Genomic DNA, 22,374 nt, shown 5'->3' with positions numbered 1-22,374 from the left:
AATGGCTATTGTGTGGACCCATTATTGATGGCATTAGATGGATTACAGAGAGAACATCGGAATACATAAATATTTACCTTAATCCCGTTGCATTCAACAAACAGAAGCGGTAATGTGGCTAGAAAACTACCTGTTCGTGACAAAGGACATAACCTCCCTCGACACATACATAGAACATTACAGTGGAATAAAAAAAAACAGCACACTATTTCTTGAAATCCAGGTCAGTTTCATATTTTGAACACAACAAGATGATATTAGAAATGCTAAAATGTACCCTCAATAATAACATTTTCATCTTCAATAACCAAATATACTGTCAAATGCAGGGTACAGCAATGGGAGCTAAATAGGCTCCAATTCATGCTAACCTCTTTATGGGGAATTTAAATTAGAACACTCATTGGTTCATCCAACTTTCACTGAAAAAGATCACATTGTATATTGGGGATGATACATAGACAATATTTTGATAATGTGGAGCAGATACTACAAATCATTGAAAGAATACACAAGAGTATCTGATTAAAATGCTTACGACATAAAACTTACTATGGCATATAGTGATGAACTTACTATGGCATATAGTGATGAACAAATACATTTCCTGGATCTTCAAATAATGTTCAGGATGAGGAAATTAGGACCACAATCTATCAGGAACCAACAGCTGGAAACAGCATTTTACATGCGGAGAGCAATTATCTACAGCACATTATAATATCCCATATGGTGAATATCTCTGTATAAAAAGGAATTGCATTATGGAAGAACAGTATTGAAGAGTGTTACAAAAAAGTATAGATGCTTTCAAAAAAGAGGATATTCAAAATATATACTGCAGAGAGCAAAGAAAAAAACAGAGAATAAAGAAAGAGCATTTCTTCTACTGGACAAATCAACTTAAGTGGATATATTCCAAAAGGTTCAAAAACCAAGAGTGATCACTACTTACAGTATGGAGCATTTTAAATTAAGAAACATACTGAAAAAACACTGCCTTAACTTCCAACTAGATGGAACAATTGCCAAACATCTGGGGGAGAAACCAACAATCACCTTCAGAAAAGCGGCAACTTTGAAAATAAATCTCAATCCCATCATTTTAGAAACAGACAATACGCAAAAATAAGGAACATTATTATCACATTTTCCCCAACTGCCTTCAATAAGAGGAAACCTCAAATGTGATTATTACAAATGATGTCCTCAAATCATGGATAACACAAGGACAATTCTACTCCCAATGCTAAAGAGCGAGTAATCAAAAGTTTCATTAACTGCAACACAAAATACGTTGTCCATCTCATACAATGCCACTGCCAAAAATAGTATATAGGCAGCACCAAAATAATGTTAAGGATCAGTATTTTGGAACACTTGCAAGCAATAAAGAATGTAGATGAGAAGTATGCTATGTCTCTGCACAATCAGAAAGATCATTTTGGACAACCGACTGAAAATGTAAAATGTATGGACCTCACATCTGTTCGAAAACCAAAAAGAAGAGGCAAAAGAGAATTTAAACTGTGACAATAAGAAGCAAAGTGGATTACTTATATGGACACATGCTCCACCGGATTGAATAGGGACAATGTACTTTGGTCATGTCTCTGAATCTACAATTAACTATACAAATACATCCTTTTCGGTAAAGGACTGTTTGGGACAATATGATTTGAAATGCTGAGAAATGTAAACCTAACAAGAGATTTGTTATAGACCATGTAAACCATTGTATGATATTGTGACACTGGAAAATTGTTGAAGAAATATCTGTGAATACTGAAACAGATTAAGAAATGAATATAATAGTTAAGGGCATATGGGTAAAAAAACACAACCGTACATGTTTACCAACAATCATCTTAACATGTAGCACTATAAAAGCATAATCAATAATCAGAACTGCTTTTGTTAAATTCATATAAGACATATCAAAGTCTCAAATTACATAATTATTAAGGCGCATAATGTCCGTTTAAAAACAGACACATATGACCCCATAGCCAAAGGTGCATAGTGTCTGTGTAAAAACAGACACATATGACCTTAGACCAATAACCAAAAGCTCATAATATCTGCATTAAAGCAGACAGCGAGGAACTAGACAATAATATACTTTGGCTGTTATTTTTGGAAAAGAACCTGAATGCAGAATGTATAACCTATATGAAATGTGGGAAAACTTAAAATTGTCAAGACCTTGATTGTTGCCACATTGCGATATATTAGATGATATGTGATATCGTTTTCAGTACACCTTATTGTCCTACTTTCCCTTTTTGCACTCAGATTAGGAACTTCAAAACTTTGAACAAAGGATTGCATTTTCTTATTTTTTTCCATTTTTTAATAGATATTGAAATGCTCCTGAAGACCCACCGTAAAAGGTGGTGAAACACATGTAGAGGTACAAAGAGGCATAAAAAAAGAGACCCAAGGTATAAAGAGGCACACAAAAGGAGACTCAATGAGGATAATTGAGAAAGAGATACAAAGAGGCACAAAATATAGGACACTCAATGAGGATAATTGTGAAATAAACATTATTTAAAAAAAACTACTGTTTCACCAGTACGAAAGCAATTTAGATGATTATTATTCTTTTTGGAAGTTGTTTTTCTGAAAAACTTGACATTAAAAGTTGCAATTGACATTGAACACAACATATTGATTTATATAAAGAAACTTATCATTTGGTGCATTCGATCAAACAACTACAAATTCATTCTCTATTGTTGCACCTTTGTAGTTGTAAGGGAAGTGACTAGACCACTTAATCAAGGAATATTGGCCAGAGATAACAGTAAATGCCTGCATATAACTCTGTAGGTTCCCAAACCATCTCACGTGAACTTGACCTCAAGGAAGGGAATACAGATGTGGGGGCAACCCAAGGTTTTGCCCTAGCATTAAAAGACAACAGAAAAATTCATGCAGAGCTGTCAAATAGCTCAAACTTTCTTTGTAGACTAGAGTCTAAAAAAGTAGGTGCTATGCTCCTGTCAGATACAAGGTCAGTGTCATTTATCAGCTCTGATAGACGCAGGGTCACATGTGACCTTGATTTCAAAGCAAACATTTCAGAAACTCAGCCTGGGAACAATATAAAATTGCTCTAAAACCTCTTCTGGGAGGACTCCAGAATTTTGATGGAAAGGACATTTCCGGGAATGGGATTGCGGATCTGGAAATCAAAATTGGGCAACACCATCTGAAAATCCAGTGATAGTTAGGCTTCAGAGGGCACACCTGTTTACTGGGGAATGATTTCCTTTGGAAGCCGTGCCTTCTGATTGATTGAGTGAACCAGGATATCTGTACTGAATTAAACTGTCCAATAAAGCTGAATAGAAGCACCGAGGATGTCACTTTTTTAAAGGACATCCCAATCAAATTGAAATTCATGTTCAAAATAATCAGGCTACTGAAATCACCATCATCTCAGTAGGAGAACAGAATAGTCAGGGGATCTCATCCCAACTCTTTAGTATGGATCTCCCTCGTAACAACAACTGGTTTTCCACATTGGATGAGATACTTTGAAGTTCTATTTTCAGGAGGACCCCAAAAAAATTCAAAGAGTCCAGAAAAGCAGAGTCATAATTTGACAGACATCCAGGAAAAAAAGTGAACACACATTCTTCTCCATTCGGATAAATATAGAGAAAGATTCTGTGCTCCCCAGAGTCTGTCTAAACAATGGAAAAAGCTTCACAAGCGAAGCACTGTTATGAAGACTCCAAACGTTCACACCACTCCCTGCTTTAATTTGACAAATACATGAGAAATTGGTCTGGAAACCTAAAATTCAAACATGTTAAAAATTATGATTTGCAATACAACTATTGACGTAATTGTTGGATCGTTAAAGATGTCACTTCTGAATTATATCTAGGTAGTTCTATTTTTCCATTGATTTGCAATTAATTTGGATTTTATTAATGATAAGGTTTTGCACCACATTTTGCACTGTCAGATGTTAGGAATCTTCAGTCATTATTGGCTACATGACATCTGGAATCCCCACCACTTTCTCCCGGATTTCACCAAAAGTCAACATTTCTTTGTGGGTTTGTGGGTTTGTGGATTTGTGGCTTGGCGAAGCGTTGATCCTTATACAATTAAACACCATTTCACCAATCTGCACCAAATTTTGCAGAGTTTCCTGAACCTTTGAGGGAATGAAAGCCTGGGCCAAGGCCAGGTATATCAGCTAGTTTAAATATAAATGTAGAAGTGAGTTAAAGGGAAAATTCTATAACTCAGAAATGATTTGTGCTCTAATGATAAAACGTGCACCAACTGATTTGTACCAGAGAGAGAAATATGATGAGTCTGTTATTAAAGTGGTAATATGTGTGGGATTCAAGATTTTAGAATGTGGAAATATTTAATGCAAGAAATCCCAGAGATGACATCACATTAAATGGGAGGGAAACTGGGTTTCCAAGGTACTCTTATCAGACTGCCCTCTTCTATAATATGCCCAATGACTGCAGGGGGGTATGACTACTGTAATGTCACTTTTGGAACACTGTCCATTCACATACATTGAGCAATTAGATTGTGGAAAGTACACAGAACTCAAAAAGGTGGCCTTTTCTGATTTATAAAAGGTCAAACACATACAGACACTCACTCATGGACACTGACATTCTCACTCGCTCACTCACTGAATGATGGAAAGAAAGACAAATTGATGACAACCAGAAAGAGATGGAATAGATTGCTCTCTTTTTGGACCCATTTTGGATTATCATCAGAGCCTTAAAAGTGAGGCCATAGAAGAAGTTGAAAACCCAGGCCTTCTTCACTGAAAGAGAAAGTAGACAGGCTGTGGAGAAAAGCTGATACTATCTTACTGACTGATGCCAACCTGTTCTTGGAGGGGGAGAATTGAAGCAGTCCTTAAGAGAGTGCCCACCTGTCTGTTATTCAGCCAGAATAAACCATGTTGAGAGTATTATCTAAACAGGAAGTAATCATGAGTGTAGAGATTCTGAAAAGGGAATTAGATTAATTCCTGCCACTAGTCTTTGCAAGTACTGTGAGGTGGTAGTATTTATATTGAGAAGTTAGGGAACATTTCAGAAGGGTACTTGCCTCTAGAAAAATATATATTTTATAGATTAGGACCCATGGAGTGGAATACAGTAAGATTCACCTGACCCTTTTCTCTCACAGGAGAACTATTAATGGGGGTCCAAAAGGTCATCTTACTGTGTGCAATGTGAGAAACCTGATGGCGTTTCCCTGACTAGTCCCTGGAGATCTGTTATCCAGGTGGCAAGGAAACAGCCATTGCTATTGGATCCAGTTCCTGGGGGTGGACCAGTGAGGGAGGATCACCTGGATGGGGGGGGGCCTCAGGGAGTGGAAGTGGGACACCGATGGGTGAGACCTAGTATCCCCCTTCTTTGAACACCTTTTCCCCCTCCTACCATGTAAGATATTCCAAAACACTTCCCCCCCTACGAGAACTTTCACACACCAAAGACGACGGACAAACACCTTAGCCGTTTACCTGAGGTGTCCCAACACAAGGGTCAGGCAAAGGCAGGCAGTTGACCTGAATCGCACACACCTGATGGCCCTTTCCCTTCCCCACAGGAATAAAAGGAGGAGCACGAGAGCACAGCACGAGCAAGGCAGACTGTACAACGAGACAGCTATCCAGGCATGGCAGTTCAAGAGGAGGATAAATACGTGCATAGCATGAGGGTGACAACGAGAAACGCAACCTTGCCCTTTCCGACCAAGGCCCGTGAAACCTCTGCAGAAGGAATCGTAAGACCACGAACAATAGCCAGCGTGTATTGCAGTAGATGTCAACGTTACAAAAGACCCTCCTCCACTGATAACCAAGCCAGGGAGAGACGCTTGTCTCTGTGGTACCACCCTTGATTCCAAAGAGGAAGAAAGTCAAGCGGTTCATCCTAGCCAGTGAGGAGAGTCGATAAGAAACCGAACTGTGTTAAACAAAAAATAGCAAGCGGCTAATTGAACTTTGAAAGCATAAAGAGTGATTGATAAAAAACGGTGGAAAGCCAGCTGCAGATGAGCCAGGCACCACATGGGTGCTCACTCAAGAAACTCTGGGCGATTACCCGATTGTTGAAACTACCATTACCAGAAGGCCTTGGGAAAGGCGAGAAGAGGGTCAAACTGGTCATATGGGGGTCTAGTAAAATCCTCTGTACAGTCGAAAGTCTTTCACCGGCAGATGTTTGTGCATATGGGAAGTGAATTCCACATCGTAAGAATGTCCGAAAGGAACAGTGTGTTGACTAGAGTGAACCTAGCAGAGGGTGGTCCACATTGAATTTTTGAAAAGACAGTAAGATTTGTGAATACCACAGAGGGGTCTTCAACCTGAAAAGGTGGACCCAATGCGGAAGAATCTTCACCCAAGTGCAATCCGAAATAACTTTTTGTTTGATTATTTGAACTATCAGATCCTTGGAAGCAGGAGAGACAATCTCATAAGATGCTGATATTGATAAGAACCTTCTAGGGATCTGCACCCGTAAGAGGGGGATCCAGAGGTGAAAGATATCACCCGAAGAATCTGTGAAAGGGAACTCTTTGTTGATTATTTGACTACATCAGGACTACGGCAGCAAGAGACTTTTTGATAGAAAAGAGACTTGCCCCCCAAGTGCCCTGATTACTGAAACCGGTACTGTTAGCTCATGCTGGGAAAGCTTGAGCGTGTGCTGTGCTCCTAAGTCCTACTTTGTCCCGTGCTGAAAATGTGGGTAAAGGAGAGCTCAAGTACCAGATCCTGACTTATCATTTGTGAAAACCTCCTTCTTTCTTAAGCCCATTATTCCACACTTCTTTTTTGTATTTAGCGAAGGATTGGCGATAGGTTTTTCTTAACATAGGCCCTTTTATTTGACACAACTCCACTAGGCTGCCTTATTATTATTTGATGGTTGAAGCTCGTTCCCTTCTTAGATTTAGGTTTAGATTAGGCATTTTTCCAACCTGCCTTTACAGTTTAATAAACACCTTTGAACTTTGATCACCTCTGTCTGTCTATTCTTGATACCATACCTTTGTTACAGCATACCTAGAAAAAGAAGATAGTTGAAGTAATTCCTGGGTACATCATCAAGAAGAATATTGATATTAATGCAGGGTTGTTCAAGATAAATGGGAGAGAATGATTGTTCGCTGTCATTTCTTTCTGCTGTTCGTGCCCATTGAAAGGGAGAAAGGTACATTTTACACGGTAATTGAATAGAAGTATCACTGAAAGGAATTTTGCAAACATATTGCTGAGATATATTTTCTTTTCTACAAGCCATTAACATGCCCGAAAGTCCAGTAAGTTGTTGCAATTGGGTTAGAAATGCTGACATGTTTATCGAGCAATGGGGTGGTATTTTGAATAAAGGGGAATTAGTTAGAAGTGGATAGACGGGGATATTTTAACTAATTTTCTATTTTCACAGATACAAGTTTCCTCGTGTACTCTCATGCAGCCAATCCATGGTGCCTGCATGCTCAGGTTGAATTAAATGCATAGATACCTATGGTGAAAAGTCTTTATTTTCATAACCGTAGCATTGAAAAAAACTGAAGCGACTAGTGTGTTGATTATTTTTTATCTTTGTCCTTTGAAACAATTTGTTTATCTATTATCTAATTCCAATGTTTCTGTTTGTTTTGTTAATAAATAGACCTTCTGTGCAACCCTGTGTGTTTATTATCCCGAAAGGGGAAGGAAGCTGTATGGAATATATTCTATTAATTTGGGAGTCCCGGATTCATAAAAAATAACTTTATTAAATAAAGGAGAATTGTGCATACCTGGTTTGGAGTGAGTGGAAAATTCACCTGAATTAGATATCGGCAAGTTAAAACGTCCAATAGAACATACAATGCCACCCATGTGAAAGACCCAGTCAAAAGGGCCAAATATGGCTTCCCTATGGTCCAGCTAGACCTGCATTTCCCAACTTCATATTATTTTACATATTTTACTCCCATCTCACTTAATGAACAACACAGTGCACCGATTATTACCCACCTGTATTACTATGTATAATATTTTGTCTGCTGTAACTCTGCATAAGATATGTATCAAGATTCTTCAACATTGCATAATAATTCTCTTAAGCTGTCTTTTTCCTCGCCGTGATACCAAAGGGTCTGGGCGTGTAACAAATTAAATAAATAAAAATAAAATGTTCTTCTCCACAGGAGTGGCTGAAATTTAGGGCAGCAACGGCTACCGGCCTAGCTGATTCGTTGTGCCAAGGGACATCTTTCCTTTCTTCAAGAGGGGGCAGGGGTCACTGCAGGCTGCTGTTACCTGAGGTACAATTCCTGATCCCATGCAAACCTCCTGTGCTGCAGTGACTGCTCCTTGCTGTTCAGAGATCCCAGTTTTGGCTCCTGCTGTTTTCCATCTGAAGGAAACGTGCATAACATACTGTAGTATTTTGTATAACTATGGCATATAATGTGGGATGGTATAGTATGGTGTGGTTTGTTCTACCATTCTGTACCAGACAATAGTAGTACAATTTTTTTATTTATTAGACACTTGGTTTATTACAAAACTCTGTCTTCCATTACATTCGTTCACTTTTACAAACATTTCATCAACATTAACATCAACATCATACATGGAGGACCCATCGCAGCCAGTATCGTTTAGCTGGTGTGTAAGATTTCCCCCAAACATTTCATAAGGGCGAAAGTTAAGTGTGTGTCTTCACCCGCCAACAACAGTCTCCACCATTCTTCTGCTCCATAAGATGGACATTCATTAATAAAACTGCCCATATAGAAGGTTCTCTTGTTGGATAGGCCCGGGCAATACAGAGTGATGTGCTTAAAAGGTTCTATTATTTCCGTCTTTTGACAGAACCTGCATGAGCGGTTTCCATCCCCCTTCTTATAGACAGCTGTAATTTGGTTAGTGGGGAGTATATTTAGACAGAATCTCATAAAACGGTTTCTCATCTTTTGGCACGGAATTTTCCGTAGTTATTTGGGAATAACATTCAGAGCTTTTTCAGCAATTCCCAGGTCTGCATATAGATTATGTTTGTTTTCCTTTCTATAGTCTGGATCCATTCCTGCTCCCACAGTTTCTTTTTTTACATAATTTGGGTTTATCAACATTTCTTTATTGATACCCAGACTGTCTAGGAGGGACGAACATTGTTCGTTCCAAATGTTCAGCATCTGCGATCTTTGCCCCTTCAAACTGTTAGCTATAATTTGATATGGTACTGCAGGTGGGGACATTAGACATTTCCGGAATAAAAATCCCTTTGTCTGCCTCCTTAGACATGGGGTATTGCTTAACCCTTGGTAAAATTGCTCCTGTTTTAATTTTATTTGCACTGCCCCTACACATTTCAATAACCCCACATCATGGGTATTGCTGGTCCATAAGTGGTCTGGCACTTTCTCCAAATCCTCCTCCCAGTATGGCAATGTTTTTCTCACGATGAGTATAGTCTGTGGTACCTCCCTTTACTCCACCATTACCTGACAAGGCACCCCAATCTCAAAAACCATTTCACCAGTGTCTTCCACATCCTCAAACAATTGTTCATCAGACAAGTCTCTTAAAGATGAGGTCGGAGCAATACACAACACCATGCGGCATTTGCCTCCTTCCTCATCAGTGCCTGAAAAAACCACTGTTCTTCTTCACATCCACGGCTTCTAGAAGAATGGTAATGATAGTCCATGGTGTTATCTTCTGTGACTCAGCAGACTGCAACAAAAATTCTAGGGTTATCCGCCATGTCCGATCTCTTATTCCAGGTACCCAAACTAATGCTATCATTACCCCATACAAGAATAATGTAGAATGTACTGGTACCCCCCTAATCGCGCTGTTGCTGCAATATGCAGGGAAAAGCGCTTCTTCTCTTAATGGGTGCAACCCTGGAGTTGGGCACACTATGCCGTCCTTTGAGAACGTGATCAACATATTAAGCTTGCTCAAGGTCCCTTCCGAAAAGGTTTGCAGGAGTATCTTTGCAGTATAACAAGGGAACCAATAATGTTTGATTAACTAACTTGAAACGCAAATCTTCAGTGTGTGGAACCGATAGGACAGCCCCAGAAAATCCCTGCATGTCCATTGCTTTGCCTGCTAGGGGAAATCCACCTTCTTTAATACAGGATTCCAAGGCCCCTGTGTCTACCATGAAAGAGAATGTCTGTTTACCTACCTTTACACCTATCCGGGGTTCCTCTTCCGGATCTGTAGTAACCGATAGAATTGAACACTTTAGAGATACCTGTGGACTGGCCTATTCCTGATACATTTGAGCACCAGGAGGCGAAAAAGAGTTTCATCCGAGTACACTTGCTCCAGTGTAATGGGTAACAAGCCTGTACTAGCGCCTGGGCTGACATGATCATGGCGTGAGTCTGTGTCGTTCCCGTACCCAGGTTCTGATCAACCTGGACTTACTGTAATGGCACAGAATTCGGTGCAATGGGGCGATATTTGGGTATTCGTCTGGGGGGGCCTGTGTTAAAATACTGTGGTTGACTTCGACAATCCCGTGACACATGCCCCATTCTTCCACACACCAAACACTGCACTCCATACATTCCTCCATACCCCGCCTCCCATATGGGGCCCATTGAACCGGGCCCCATTTCTACAAGTCCGCCGAATAAACTGACGCCTCGTGAAAATCCTCCACTACCCTGTGGAAATCCTCTCATTGGTCTTGGTCCATGCTTTTTCCATTCCAGTGTCTATTTGTCCTTGTTGTCCCAACTGTCCCTGCTGTCCCTCTATGGGGCTGGTTATCAATGCCTGCGCTAAACAAATCTTCGCTAGTTTTTTTTGGAGCAGCTTGGTCTCAGCCTTTTGTGCCTGGTCCGTACTCTGCTTTTCCTTTTCCTGTCGCTTCTTACAAAAATAACCAATGTGCACCTGTATCTCCTGCCAAATCTTCGCCTCTAACCCTACCATTTTGTCTAGGTCATGCTGTACTTCTTTAGGCAGTCCCTTTTTTTTCAACATGTGATAAAAAAAATGGCCACTTTTTGTCCCATTGCTACTCCCGGCTCTGCTCCCCACATTTCCTGAATCAACTGAATGTGGGCAGTGAGATCCTCGTCTAACTTCAATGTTGTTTGCCAAAACTGAATTTTTGTCTGGCATATCAGGATACATTATCAGGATACATTATTCTCAGTGCTCCCCAAACTTGTGCCATATAATTAATGAAAGCCACTCCATCGTGGGTACTCCTGTCTAATTGAATTCTCGGATACCCTACCTGCTTCCGCAACTCGTCTGCCCGTTGCCCCATCAAGGCCGTGAAAAGGTTTTTCATGGCCCAAACTGCCAACATGACACCAGCAGTTTGTTTTTCCATAGCATATATTCACTTCATCGCCCCTGAAGTGAGCTAAGGAAGCATCTTCATTAAGTTATTCCGATCCATGTGTGGCCATGGGACATAATACGCCCTTCCCTGACCCTTCTGGAGTAGTGGGTATTGAGTCAATTATACTTTTACTAGGGCTTCCCCTATCTGTACTCGTCCTCTACCTATTACCATGCAGGCTCCACGGAGTATCCGAAGACCCCATGGCATACTTTTGTTAAGGATTCCAATCGGGCGTCACACACCAGACCAGGACTCTTCCCCCTCTTTATTTCCTAGAATTTGGATTGAGCTGGCACCCAACCTGTCTCACACCCCCTTTTACAAATACCCTGGGTCACAATGGACCATGAACCAGGCCGGTGGGTGGTAATACAATATTTATTTATTTTAAATTCAAAGAAAATCACACAAATTTAATATTGGGCAGCAATCACCAATGGGGTGATAATTATACGGTACAATGATAGAATACACTTAATTTGACCTTCTACTATAACATATCCAAAGCACAAATTAATGGGAGCAATTTTACTGTTCGGGTAGATATCACCCAAGTTAAGATTTCTCCCTGCAATGCTCCCTCAAACCCCTATTAATCAAATTTTGCGTGGATAGAAAGGAACAGCAAGGAGTCAGGTATATTAGGCAGCAAACAGAATTAAAATCCTACAAAATGAGAGGAAAAATCGGATTCAAAACCCTTAGCAATTGCATAAAATATCACTTGGAATTACTAAATAATTAATTTAATGTGTGGATGAATGAATGAGGCAAATATGAGTTCTAACAGTGTCAGGTATGTAAGAGCACTAGCGACTACAAGGCAAGGTACCAACAAAGGGCATACAGTTCAGAAAATCCACTTTGAAGTGACAACACAGTGCAGCCAAAATCACACGCATAGATATTGCACTTTCTTACTTTCACAGGTTTAAATGTCAAAACGGTTTGAAAAACGGGTGAAATAGACAGAAACAGAATGCAGTTTTTATGCTAAATGACAGATGCACATAACAGGGATAATATGCAAGTGAAAGAGTGACCCTAACTTAATGACAGGATGAGATTCTCAAGAGGAAGTAAATTCGGTTTTAAAAATAAAAGCAGTTAACAGAGAAAATCGGTTTGGAAAGGAAAGGACAAGTTCCACTTAAACTAGATTTAGTGGCTAGAAAAGTAGAACGCCACCGTGAATAGAAAATTTACGCTGTAGTTGTAACGCTTCACGCAGTGTGCCCCTTTTTTTAAGGAGAATTAATGTATTTAATCAAAATATTACTAAGGACTTACAAATGACGGAAATGAGTGGAAGAATGGCGCTAACAGTAGGAAATCAAGAACAGGATGCACAGAGATTCTGACAGTTTTAAACTAGTTATCAGGGTATTGATGGGATTACTTAGAGAGTGGAACAAAGACAAGGTATCAAGATGGGGTATGCTATGTGTTGCTATGGGATGGGGTGATACTCACATCAACACTTGAGTTTGGGATTTGGGACATCCAACTGGGTTTCTGGACACCAAGGCAATATCTGGTCACTGGTCACTGCGGCGGGGCTCTCCTAGAAGGAAACAGCTGGGCCTGTCTGGACACTGGATAGCGAGGGTACATCTGGCATGCAGGTAGTGGGACAAGAAGCCGATCTGGTCACAGGATACTCTCAAAAAGGGTACCCCAGCTTTTCCCCCTTTGTCCCTGTGTTATTGGGTTTTTTAGTGGGTTTTCTTTTTGGATCAGCGGTCCTGCCTGGATAGGGTCAGCTATGCTCTGGCCTGGCATTGGGATCTGGAATCCGACAGGATGAATATGGAATATCAGGATACACAGAAGAGTGTGTCCCTTGTCTCTGTGAACTTCCCCCTTTTATAAGGCAGGTGACATCCCAGGGTTTATTGTTGGGCAGGACTAAGCTAGACCTACCCCTAAGAATCGGATAGGACAGCCTATGTTATGTTGCCTCCTCCTTAGAAGCAGATATGACTGAATGAGGGGACTCAGTTTTATGGGGTTGTGTTTTTATGAGGTACAGAGCCGTCCCACAGTCATTTTTACCAAAACTCAGTCAAGACATAAATCCCATTTTTACAGTTGTGGTACTTTTGCAAATCACATAGGAAAATGATATATTCCACACAAAGCATAACATTCCAACTCCCAGGTCATTGTTTCGTCCTTCTAATAATCTTTCCCCATTTTTGGTGGGAAATATTTCACCTACAATTCTTTAACTTTATACATGTGTATACATTATCATAGAGCATGTTTGCATTAATTTTTAACGTTTCACCATGGATACTTTTCCCATGATTTACCTTTTTCTGCTGTTTGCGTCCCCTACATCCTAGGGAAAGCTACAATGTCTTGTTTTAACGCACGCAAAATCATATTTAAACTGTTAAACCTTTGCATTACTGCGTTGTCCAGTTGCAGAAATAAAAGTCCAAAGTTTATTAATTCAGAACAGTCTTTTGCCCCCAAATGGGATAGCTTTGTCTCCCCTATAAGGACATACTTCCAAATGTTGCTCTGGAGTGGCCTTTGAGGCTGCCCAGTTGAAGTTGTGGGGATGTGTTGCAAACAAAGTCACACCTAGGTGTCCTAGAATCTATTGTATCAGCTTGAAGCACTGGCACAGAGTCTGATGAGCGTGTTACATTCTTCCTCTTGGTCCATTCATAGTTTCCAAGGGGCTGCCCCCCTTGGGGGAAGGCAGGAAGCAAATATCCTTTGAAGCCAGGCCAGCAAAAACCTGTTCTGTGGCTTCAGCACAGTAAATGCATTTATTTATTTATAAATGTTTCTTTCTAAACCAGAAAGCAAATCTGTTGGAATTAAATATCCCACATATGTTCACCAACAAAACCCCCCTCACATTCTGTGCAAAGACAGGGCCTTAACTCAACATTTAACTTTTAAACAGCATTTTCTTTGTTTGGCAAAAGCACATTTTACACGTGGGTTAATTCTGCTCGGATGTCACTTTCAAATGCGGCCTTCTCACATTAATTTTCTGAATCGTTCCAAAGCCCCAGTCATGTTTCTAATGCACAGGCATCTGTTCAAATAAAGATCCCTTGAAACTGACATGAGCTATGCGAGCGAGAGAAAGAGAGAGAGAGAGAGAGAGAGACAGACAGAGAGAGAGAGAGGGCTTTTTACTAAGAATTTTGTTGTGATATTTTGTTGCAAAGTAAAGAGTTTCTTTGTTATTTCACAGAGAGAGAGGGCTTTTTACTAAGAATTTTGTTGTGATATTTTGTTGCAAAGTAAAGAGTTTCTTTGTTATTTCACAGATCTTGCCTGACACAGCCTATCATTCAGTGAGAAGTGCTTTCTGTTGCTGGAGCACCACCTGAATATGGCTGGGCATAGCTGCGTCTCAGTGGAACCAACTGTGTACTGTTGAACAGATGAAAAAAGAGCATCAGGCGCAGTAACTTTAAATGTAAAATATTTCCTTTTTCAACAGGAAATTTTGAGCTAGCAGCAAAGCAGCACTGCTTTTCAGTTTTTTTCTTTGGTGTACATAAGGAAAACACTGGCAGCCTTTCCCTGGGTGTTGCATGTTGCATCTTGCCCAATAGGTGCTTGGCAAAGATAGTGCAGCCATCATTTTTGTAGCTGCAATACGCAGTTTTGATGCAAGGCAAAGGAGCCAGTGCAGCCATTCTGCTAGTACTGCTGAATTGCAGCTTGGTGATGTAGGGGAATTCTGCTGGGTTGGTAAATGTACCCCACACTTTGCAGCATTCTTATTAGAGCAGGAGGCATAGCCTCTGCTTCGTGTCCTTCTTGCTTGTTGTCTGTCTCCCAGTTATCCTCCTCTTCCTCCTCTGGCCCTTCTATAACATGCCCTGCTCCTCTAGTGGCGACAATCATCCCCTCTGGGTTGCCGTAGCAGGCCGCCTTTCTTCCTCTTCGTTCTGACTCTGCATCTATAGCGGTGCTTTCAGATTTATCAAGCCGTATGAGAATCTGGCCATGTCTCCATCTTCCTTCCTCTGCTTCCTGTGTTTCCCTGTTCTCCTCTTCCTACTTTTTAACTCTTATCCTGTTATACCCATGCCACTTCGCTCTCTACTAACCTTGTCGCTTCTTCCCGATCTGCTGTTCTTGCCTTTTTACTACTCTCAGTAATCTATCCACTATCCTGGAACCGGGGGGCAATTCTCCCCTCGCTGACTCTTCTTCACACCTGCTCCTTACAACCCTTTCTCACTCTGGCTGTTCTGGTCCCAATGTTAACGCTGATTTACCCTTAAAATTGACTTTTCTTCTTTCCTCTTCCCTTTGAGGCCCTTCAGCAACCTTTACTAAAGAAGGTGTTACCCTTCTGCTTCCCTCATATTCCTGTCTCTTGATAATTGGCGCAGACAGAGGTGTTACCCCTGACTGTCTCGTAACCCACTGGAGTAGTCACTGAGAAATATGGAGGTTCAAACTCTGGATTTGTATACCCTTCTGCAGGCAACAAAGGATAGCACCCATATGGGGATGCTGTAGAAGAAATTCCTACCCCTTCCTTCCTCATGCCATCTTTCATAGTCACAACCTCCTTGGCCTTCCTGCCCCTCTCATATAACCTCCATAGCTCCAAGATATTCAGTCTATTATCCAATTTTGACACCTTATGTTTGGTTCTTAAGAAAGTATGCAGATTTTCCAATATATCCTTGTCATAGGACCCCTCAGCAGGCCCTGGTTTAAACATCTTGCCCATCATTTAACTCAACCATTCCCGATGATTTTTCATTTTTCAAAATGTTTTATTTTATGCCTGGGAGCACTTGACAAATGATCCAATAGAGTTTCCATGTTTCAACAATAATCCCCTAAAAATCCTGATATTATTGAAGAAAACCCTAACCCGTCAATATAAAAGATTACTACTCAAAAATTCCTTTTCTGTGCCTTAAATGTTTTCCCCAAACTCACTTTCTGCACACATTGCTTTATCATAACCTCCTCAAAAACAATGTATATCTCAACTGCACACAAAAGACAACATCCTATTAAACCACTCCGCCCCACATTCTTTCTGTTCCTTTGATATTTCACTTGCACTCGAGCACAGAAGGAGCACAATGTTTTCCATTACAACACCGCTGTATCGCTTCCTTTTTCACTAGTAAGGCCCTTTCTACTACAGAGCCATCTTCCCAGAAACTACCAGAGGAGACCCACACTACGTTAGACTAACCAAGAAACTCGAGGTGCTGGGTCTGACCGCGCAATTAGTACAAGTAAGGCCTTACCAAGATATGCCTCAGAAAGGTATCTACGGGTGGTCTTACCATAAAATGCCACCTCACTCTAAAGTGAGGGACCAGCCAACCAAACAAGCAACCTGAAGGGTATCCAGCCTATCCCCACGAGTAACACACTGTGCTGAAAGACTACACCTCTAAAATGACAAACTAGATTAAAAAAATGTTTAACAAAATAAATTGATTCATACACTTCCTCAACACATGCACTCTTCAACCTGCTTAGTCCCTTCAAATCCCACAAACACATTTCTTGCCCTACCTAAAAACTATGTTTCTTTTTTCTCCTATTACACCCCACTTGGTTTACGTGACAAAGATGCAATCACCTGGACGTCGAAACCTCGAAGCACTCTGAACTGGTGCTCCCCCAATCGGTTCTGCTTCAGAGCTGGGCTGCAGAACTTCCACCTCAAGGACCTGACAGGCCTCTTGGTTCCTGCAAACTGCTTATTTATGTGTTCATGCTGGTCCCTGCAGAGACGGACCTCAGTGGAGCTGGACGAACAGGAGACCTCCAATATTTTTGGAAAGCCCAAGGCTCCTACCTGGCTTGCAAAATTGTAGGCGTGGATCTTTAGGGCTACCCCTTTACCCAAATTAGGCCTAACTCTAAAATTAGAGTAAGTGCGCCTTTCATCCATAAAGCAAGTGTATTGTACAACGGCCTCGAGGGGGCTTAGATGACATCTAACAGTCAAACTACCCTGGTCTCCCTGAACCACACAAAGAACACATATTATATACAGTTTGCAACAGTTAATACACTCCCCCAGATACCGTTACAAAGGCAGCCCTCCAAACATGATGGGATGCCCTGTACAGAGAAATCTAAAACCCACCCAGTTCATTGGACACAGACATCATAACACAATCCCCTAAAACGTATGATTACAAGGTTTACATTTTCAACACACCCCCTTCCCAAAAACCTCTCCATATTTGGTGACAGCCTTGCCTCTTAGTTCCAAAATAACAGAATTCCTATTAATGACGCCAACGGACCTGCCCTAAAAATACCTAAGCACATGAAGATGTGAGAAAGACATGTAGATTCCCTTTGGCCTATTTGTGTTTGCTAACTTCATTGCCCAAACCTGTCCGTGTCAGATTTGTAAGACTATTGACCCTTCCTATTCACATGAGTTCCGCCCACTCGCTGGCAACACAAATGCTCTCCTGAAATGTATTATTACTGATATCTGATATCTGTAAGGGATCTGGCTGAAGCCATCTGTTCAAACAACCCTGCGTGTTTCGTAAATGCCTATCCCTTACAACAATGAACTCTCCTGTTTACCAGAGATCATATCTTCCCTTCCCCCTCCAGCACTTGAGCCATCTGCAAACTGACCGCAGTCACCCCTTTGACCAACTTACAAAACCTGTTCCCTGACTGCTGACAGGCCTTTGCCATGATTTCAAAAACACCCCTCGATACATAGAGCAACAACACCTCATATATTTGAAAAATACTTCCCATACATGTATACCTTTTATTGGTGCTTTTTATCCCTATTATGATCTCCTCTCATGACCGCCATTCATACAGCTAAACTCCACGTGCACATATTGATCGCCTGCTTCACCTGAGTGTGGAAGGGCCCTCGGTGGGACAATGTTTCATCATTATGTTTCTGCGCGCATGCAATTCTACAAATGTATCGCTTCTACAAATAATAACACAAAGTTACCTATACGTAACACTCATCCCATTTACCATAAGTATTGTAATATGTCTAGCAATTTGCGAAAGTGACAGAAATGACGATGATGACGTGTCCACCCCCCCAGTCACTGGTATGGCGCGCAAAGTATAAACTTTCCCAATTTCCCAACAGAAGTTACCAGAGTTGTACGCTCCATGAATATCTCTTCGAAACAGGTCTCCCCTAACTTATTCAGGACCATCAAGGATAACATTGTCTGTCTTGCCCCTGCTCTCGCTGATTTTTGCAATCACTCTTCTGTCGCTGGATCTTTCCCCTCTCCCCTTAAGCACTCCCTTGTGCGCCCCCCCTGAAAAAAACATCCTCTGACCCTACCTTCCCTGCCACCTATCGCCCTATCACCATCACCCCCTTCCTGGGGAAGCTACTTGAGAAGCTGGCCTTGCTTCAACTGAACTCTCACTCTAAACTTGTTGGTGGCCTCCACGACCATCAATCTGGATTCTGAGCATCCAGAGGCACAGAAACTGATCTTTTGAACACCCGTGCAGAACTGCTTGCATCTACTCCAACTCCCCAGTTTCCCTTGTCCTTCTTGAACTCTCCTCTGCATTTGACATAGTTAAACATTCCATCCTTATACAAAGGCTCCACAATGCAGTTGGTATCTCTGAACGGGCACTGGATTGGCTGCCCTCTTTCCTCACTAACCACTCTTCCCAAGTCATCCTGGGCCCCTTCTCCTCTCCCACTTCCATCTCCACCTGTGGTGTCCCACAGGGCTCTATATTCTCCCCCTGGCTCTTTAACATCTACCTTGCTCTCCTTGCACGCCTCATCTCCTCTTTATCCTCCAACTTCCAGTGTTATGCAGATGACACACTGCTCTTCTTCAGACTCCCTGCTGACCCGCTTGCCCCCTCCATCATCCCTGACTGCCTATCTGCCATCCAGTTCTGGTGCACCTCCAATGATCTCTGCCTCAACGCCTGTAAAACTGAGATCCTTCCCATTTGGACCCCTGCTCCCCTCTTCTTCCCCTCACTCTGGCCTTCCTCACTGGGCTCTCCCCATGCACCTTCAACTGAAGCCAGAAACCTTGGAGTCATCTTCGGCTCCTCTCTCTCCTTCCTGCCTCACACTCAGGACATTGCCAAGAAGTCCAACTGTCAGCTCTTCCTTCTCAAAGGAATGTGACCTTTTCTCACTTTCCCTCGAGGCTCAATGTGACTCAAGCCCCAGTTCTTTCTAAACTTAACTACTGTAACAGCCTCCTCCTGAATCTTGCTTCTTCCACTCTGCGGCCCCTCCAGCTTATCCAGAATAGGCCAGCAAGATTAATCATTGGCCTTAAGCCCAGGGACTGCATCTCTTCTGCACTAAAAAGTATTCACTGGCTTCCAGTTGCTGCACGGATTAAATTTGAATCCCTCTGCAACATCCACAAGGCTGTCTGGGCCTGGGGACCACAATATCTTCACCTTTATCTCATTAAATACTCTTCTTGTAGACCCCTTCGCTCCTCTGGCACCAACTCTTTGTGAGTGAAGTGCATTGGGTTGCTCACTTTAATCTGCGGACTCCCTCCTTTGGAATATCCTCCCCCTCCTTGAGCAGGATCTTCTGAAATTTCGGAAGCTCCTTAAGACTTTCCTCTTTTCCTCCTCCTTCTCCCCTCTGCTAATCCCACAGTTGCCGAATCGGTGCCCTTGGCCCTTATGCATCCTCAGGGCCTTGACCTCCCACACCAATTCTTCCCAGCTCATGTCTATCCACAGCACTTTGCATCTGCACTTACACCTCCCGCGGCCCAGGCTGTGTAGCACTCAACATTCCTAGCACTTCAGCTATGGCTCATTCACGAGCTCTGACTCCCCAGCACTTACCTTCTCGTATGGGTTTTTGTGATCGGTGTGCGCCAGAGTGCATTGAAGGAAATATAGGCCCGTGAGATTATCAGGTGTGCTTTCTGGGATGTTGTTTAAGTACCTAGACATCAAGGCTATATGCGGCGTAAGAGCCATAGGTTTTGCACTTGGACATGAATGTACTGCTTTTATTTAAGCAAACATGGTGTGGTATCCCTTATGTTATGGGTGATGTCTGTGTGAGTGCAAGGGCCTTGTGGAATGCTAGTGGAGCTTGGAGTGTTGGGGCACCTGGGAGATCCATAAATGGCGGTTGGGGACTTGGAGCTGGGCAGGGAACCAGGGTGAAGGCCTGTGACTAGATTTCCTACTTTACTACCTTTGCTATGGCACATAAGAAGAAATAAACATGTTTTCTTTTCCACTTACCTGGGTCAGCCTGGTTCCTGCTCCTTGTGATTACTGGCCCAGGGCAGATCCTGCAGGAGGCAGGATAAATCATTTTGGCGACGAGGGTATTTGAACCTGAAGCAAACTGAGAGTAGGAGAGAAGGAGAAGTGGTGGAGAAGCCATGGAGAAACAAGTCCAAAGCGTTTTCTTTTTTGGTGAGCTGGCAGTTGAGGTATGCAGCTGATGCCTAAAAGAAGAAGTCGGATGCAGCATATAAGCACCAGGGAGAGCATGGAGGCCCATCCATGGACTGGAGGACTAGTTGGGCCCTGTTGGAGAGTTGGGGGCCCACTGACAGTGGAACTGTATTGTACCCCAGGAGGCAGGATACATCACATGGCTGCCATATGATGTCAGTAACTGTGCATTTAAAGTTGCATTTGCTATATAATGGCATTCTTCTGTGCAAATGCGCTTTAAATACGAAAAACAGACCAATCGGCTTCCTCATTTTTCAGACCTGGGCAAATAAATGAATTCATCCATGAGGTCGCTGGCTTATAACCACTTCTAGCAATAGTTTTACATTTTTTTCAGATGTTATTAAAATGCCAGGCATTCTCTTTCTCTCATGTTTTTCGACGGCCTGTGAAATGTTGTAAAAATGGATGCAGCTTTTTTTTAAACGTGCCTTAGAAAAGAGTGAGCACGTTCGTCCTGAATTCCCAGAGGAATGGTTATATTTTATCGATAAGAGTGTTCCCTTCTCCTTGGTAGAATGCTGACCTAGGCTAGTCTGCTGCACGTAGCTGGACGATTCCTCAAGATATGCCAACACAATCTCAATTAACGAATGAGTTGGGAGTGGAATCATGATAGAAGTGTATCAAAAAAACGTATAGTTATATCCCTGAAAGTAGCGAACACAGCATTCTTGCAGTGCCTGATTTGTTTACACAGATTTTAAGAACTGCAAATCCAGTAGCTGCTCGTGTGTCGCAGTTTGAACCTCTGGTGTATAAATAGAACAGTCGAGCGTGACTGGGTTATAAGGTTACCCAGGCCCGGAGTGTGAGTGTCCGTTTCGGCGTTGTTACGCTGAGCTGGTATTTGTCGAAGAAATCAATGTGGGTTGAGGCGGGCACGAGCTGCGTTCCACTATGGATGACAATGTAACGCCCGCACGTGCAGCTGCTGAAAAACTAGTGAAAAGGACGTTTCTGCAAGCACTGCAGGCCAATGACTTCGTCACGCTGGAAGACCTCCTGGGGCAGCGGGCCATCGACGTGGACACGGTATTTGAAGTGGAGGACGAGAAACTAGTGTTGGCTTCCTACAAACGAGGTAAACGTGCATTTTTTTAAAAAAAGTTAAACTTATTGATGACTTGTGTGAAAGGAAAGACATGCACATTTAACTTAATGCGTGAATGATCGAACGGGACAGTCGCGGCAAATGCTTGCTTAACATGACGTTGTTGAGTTGCAGGCATTGTGCAAATAGCTTAATGTATGCTTAGCAATTACAGGCCATGAAACAAAATGCACACCTGTCAATAACCCCTTTCTGAAAAAAATCACACGCCTCAATAGCATACATGTCAACATATAATATTCCGGCGATGACAGTGGAAGCCTTTATTTTCTTTGCATTCTGGGACTTGTAGTACTAGACTTATAATGGGGGAAAGACAATTCTATAAACTGGTCTTGCTCCAGGATTTGCAGTGCCCTGGCTGTGAAAGGATGTGTGGGGGCCCCCTTATTTGCATCACATAAA

General features: G+C 42.1%; 1 protein-coding gene across 1 annotated transcript in view; it reads left to right on the top strand.

Annotated features, from left to right (window-relative positions):
* The first annotated feature begins 21,714 nt into the window (after positions 1–21,714).
* Positions 21,715–22,374, top strand: part of ASB4 (ankyrin repeat and SOCS box containing 4) — a 279,612-nt gene continuing 278,952 nt past the window's right edge. Inside the window, exon 1 of the mRNA XM_069648554.1 lies at positions 21,715–21,939. Within this exon, the coding sequence (XP_069504655.1) occupies positions 21,756–21,939 (184 nt within the window). The 5' untranslated portion in view covers positions 21,715–21,755. The remainder of the gene's footprint in view (positions 21,940–22,374) is intronic.

Source organism: Ambystoma mexicanum, chromosome 2q (assembly GCF_040938575.1).
Source record: "Ambystoma mexicanum isolate Mex_15411 chromosome 2q, UKY_AmexF1_1, whole genome shotgun sequence".
Classification (NCBI taxonomy): Eukaryota; Metazoa; Chordata; class Amphibia; order Caudata; family Ambystomatidae; genus Ambystoma; species Ambystoma mexicanum.
Note: the sequence above shows the minus strand (reverse complement) of the source record. Positions and strands in the feature narration are given on the sequence as shown.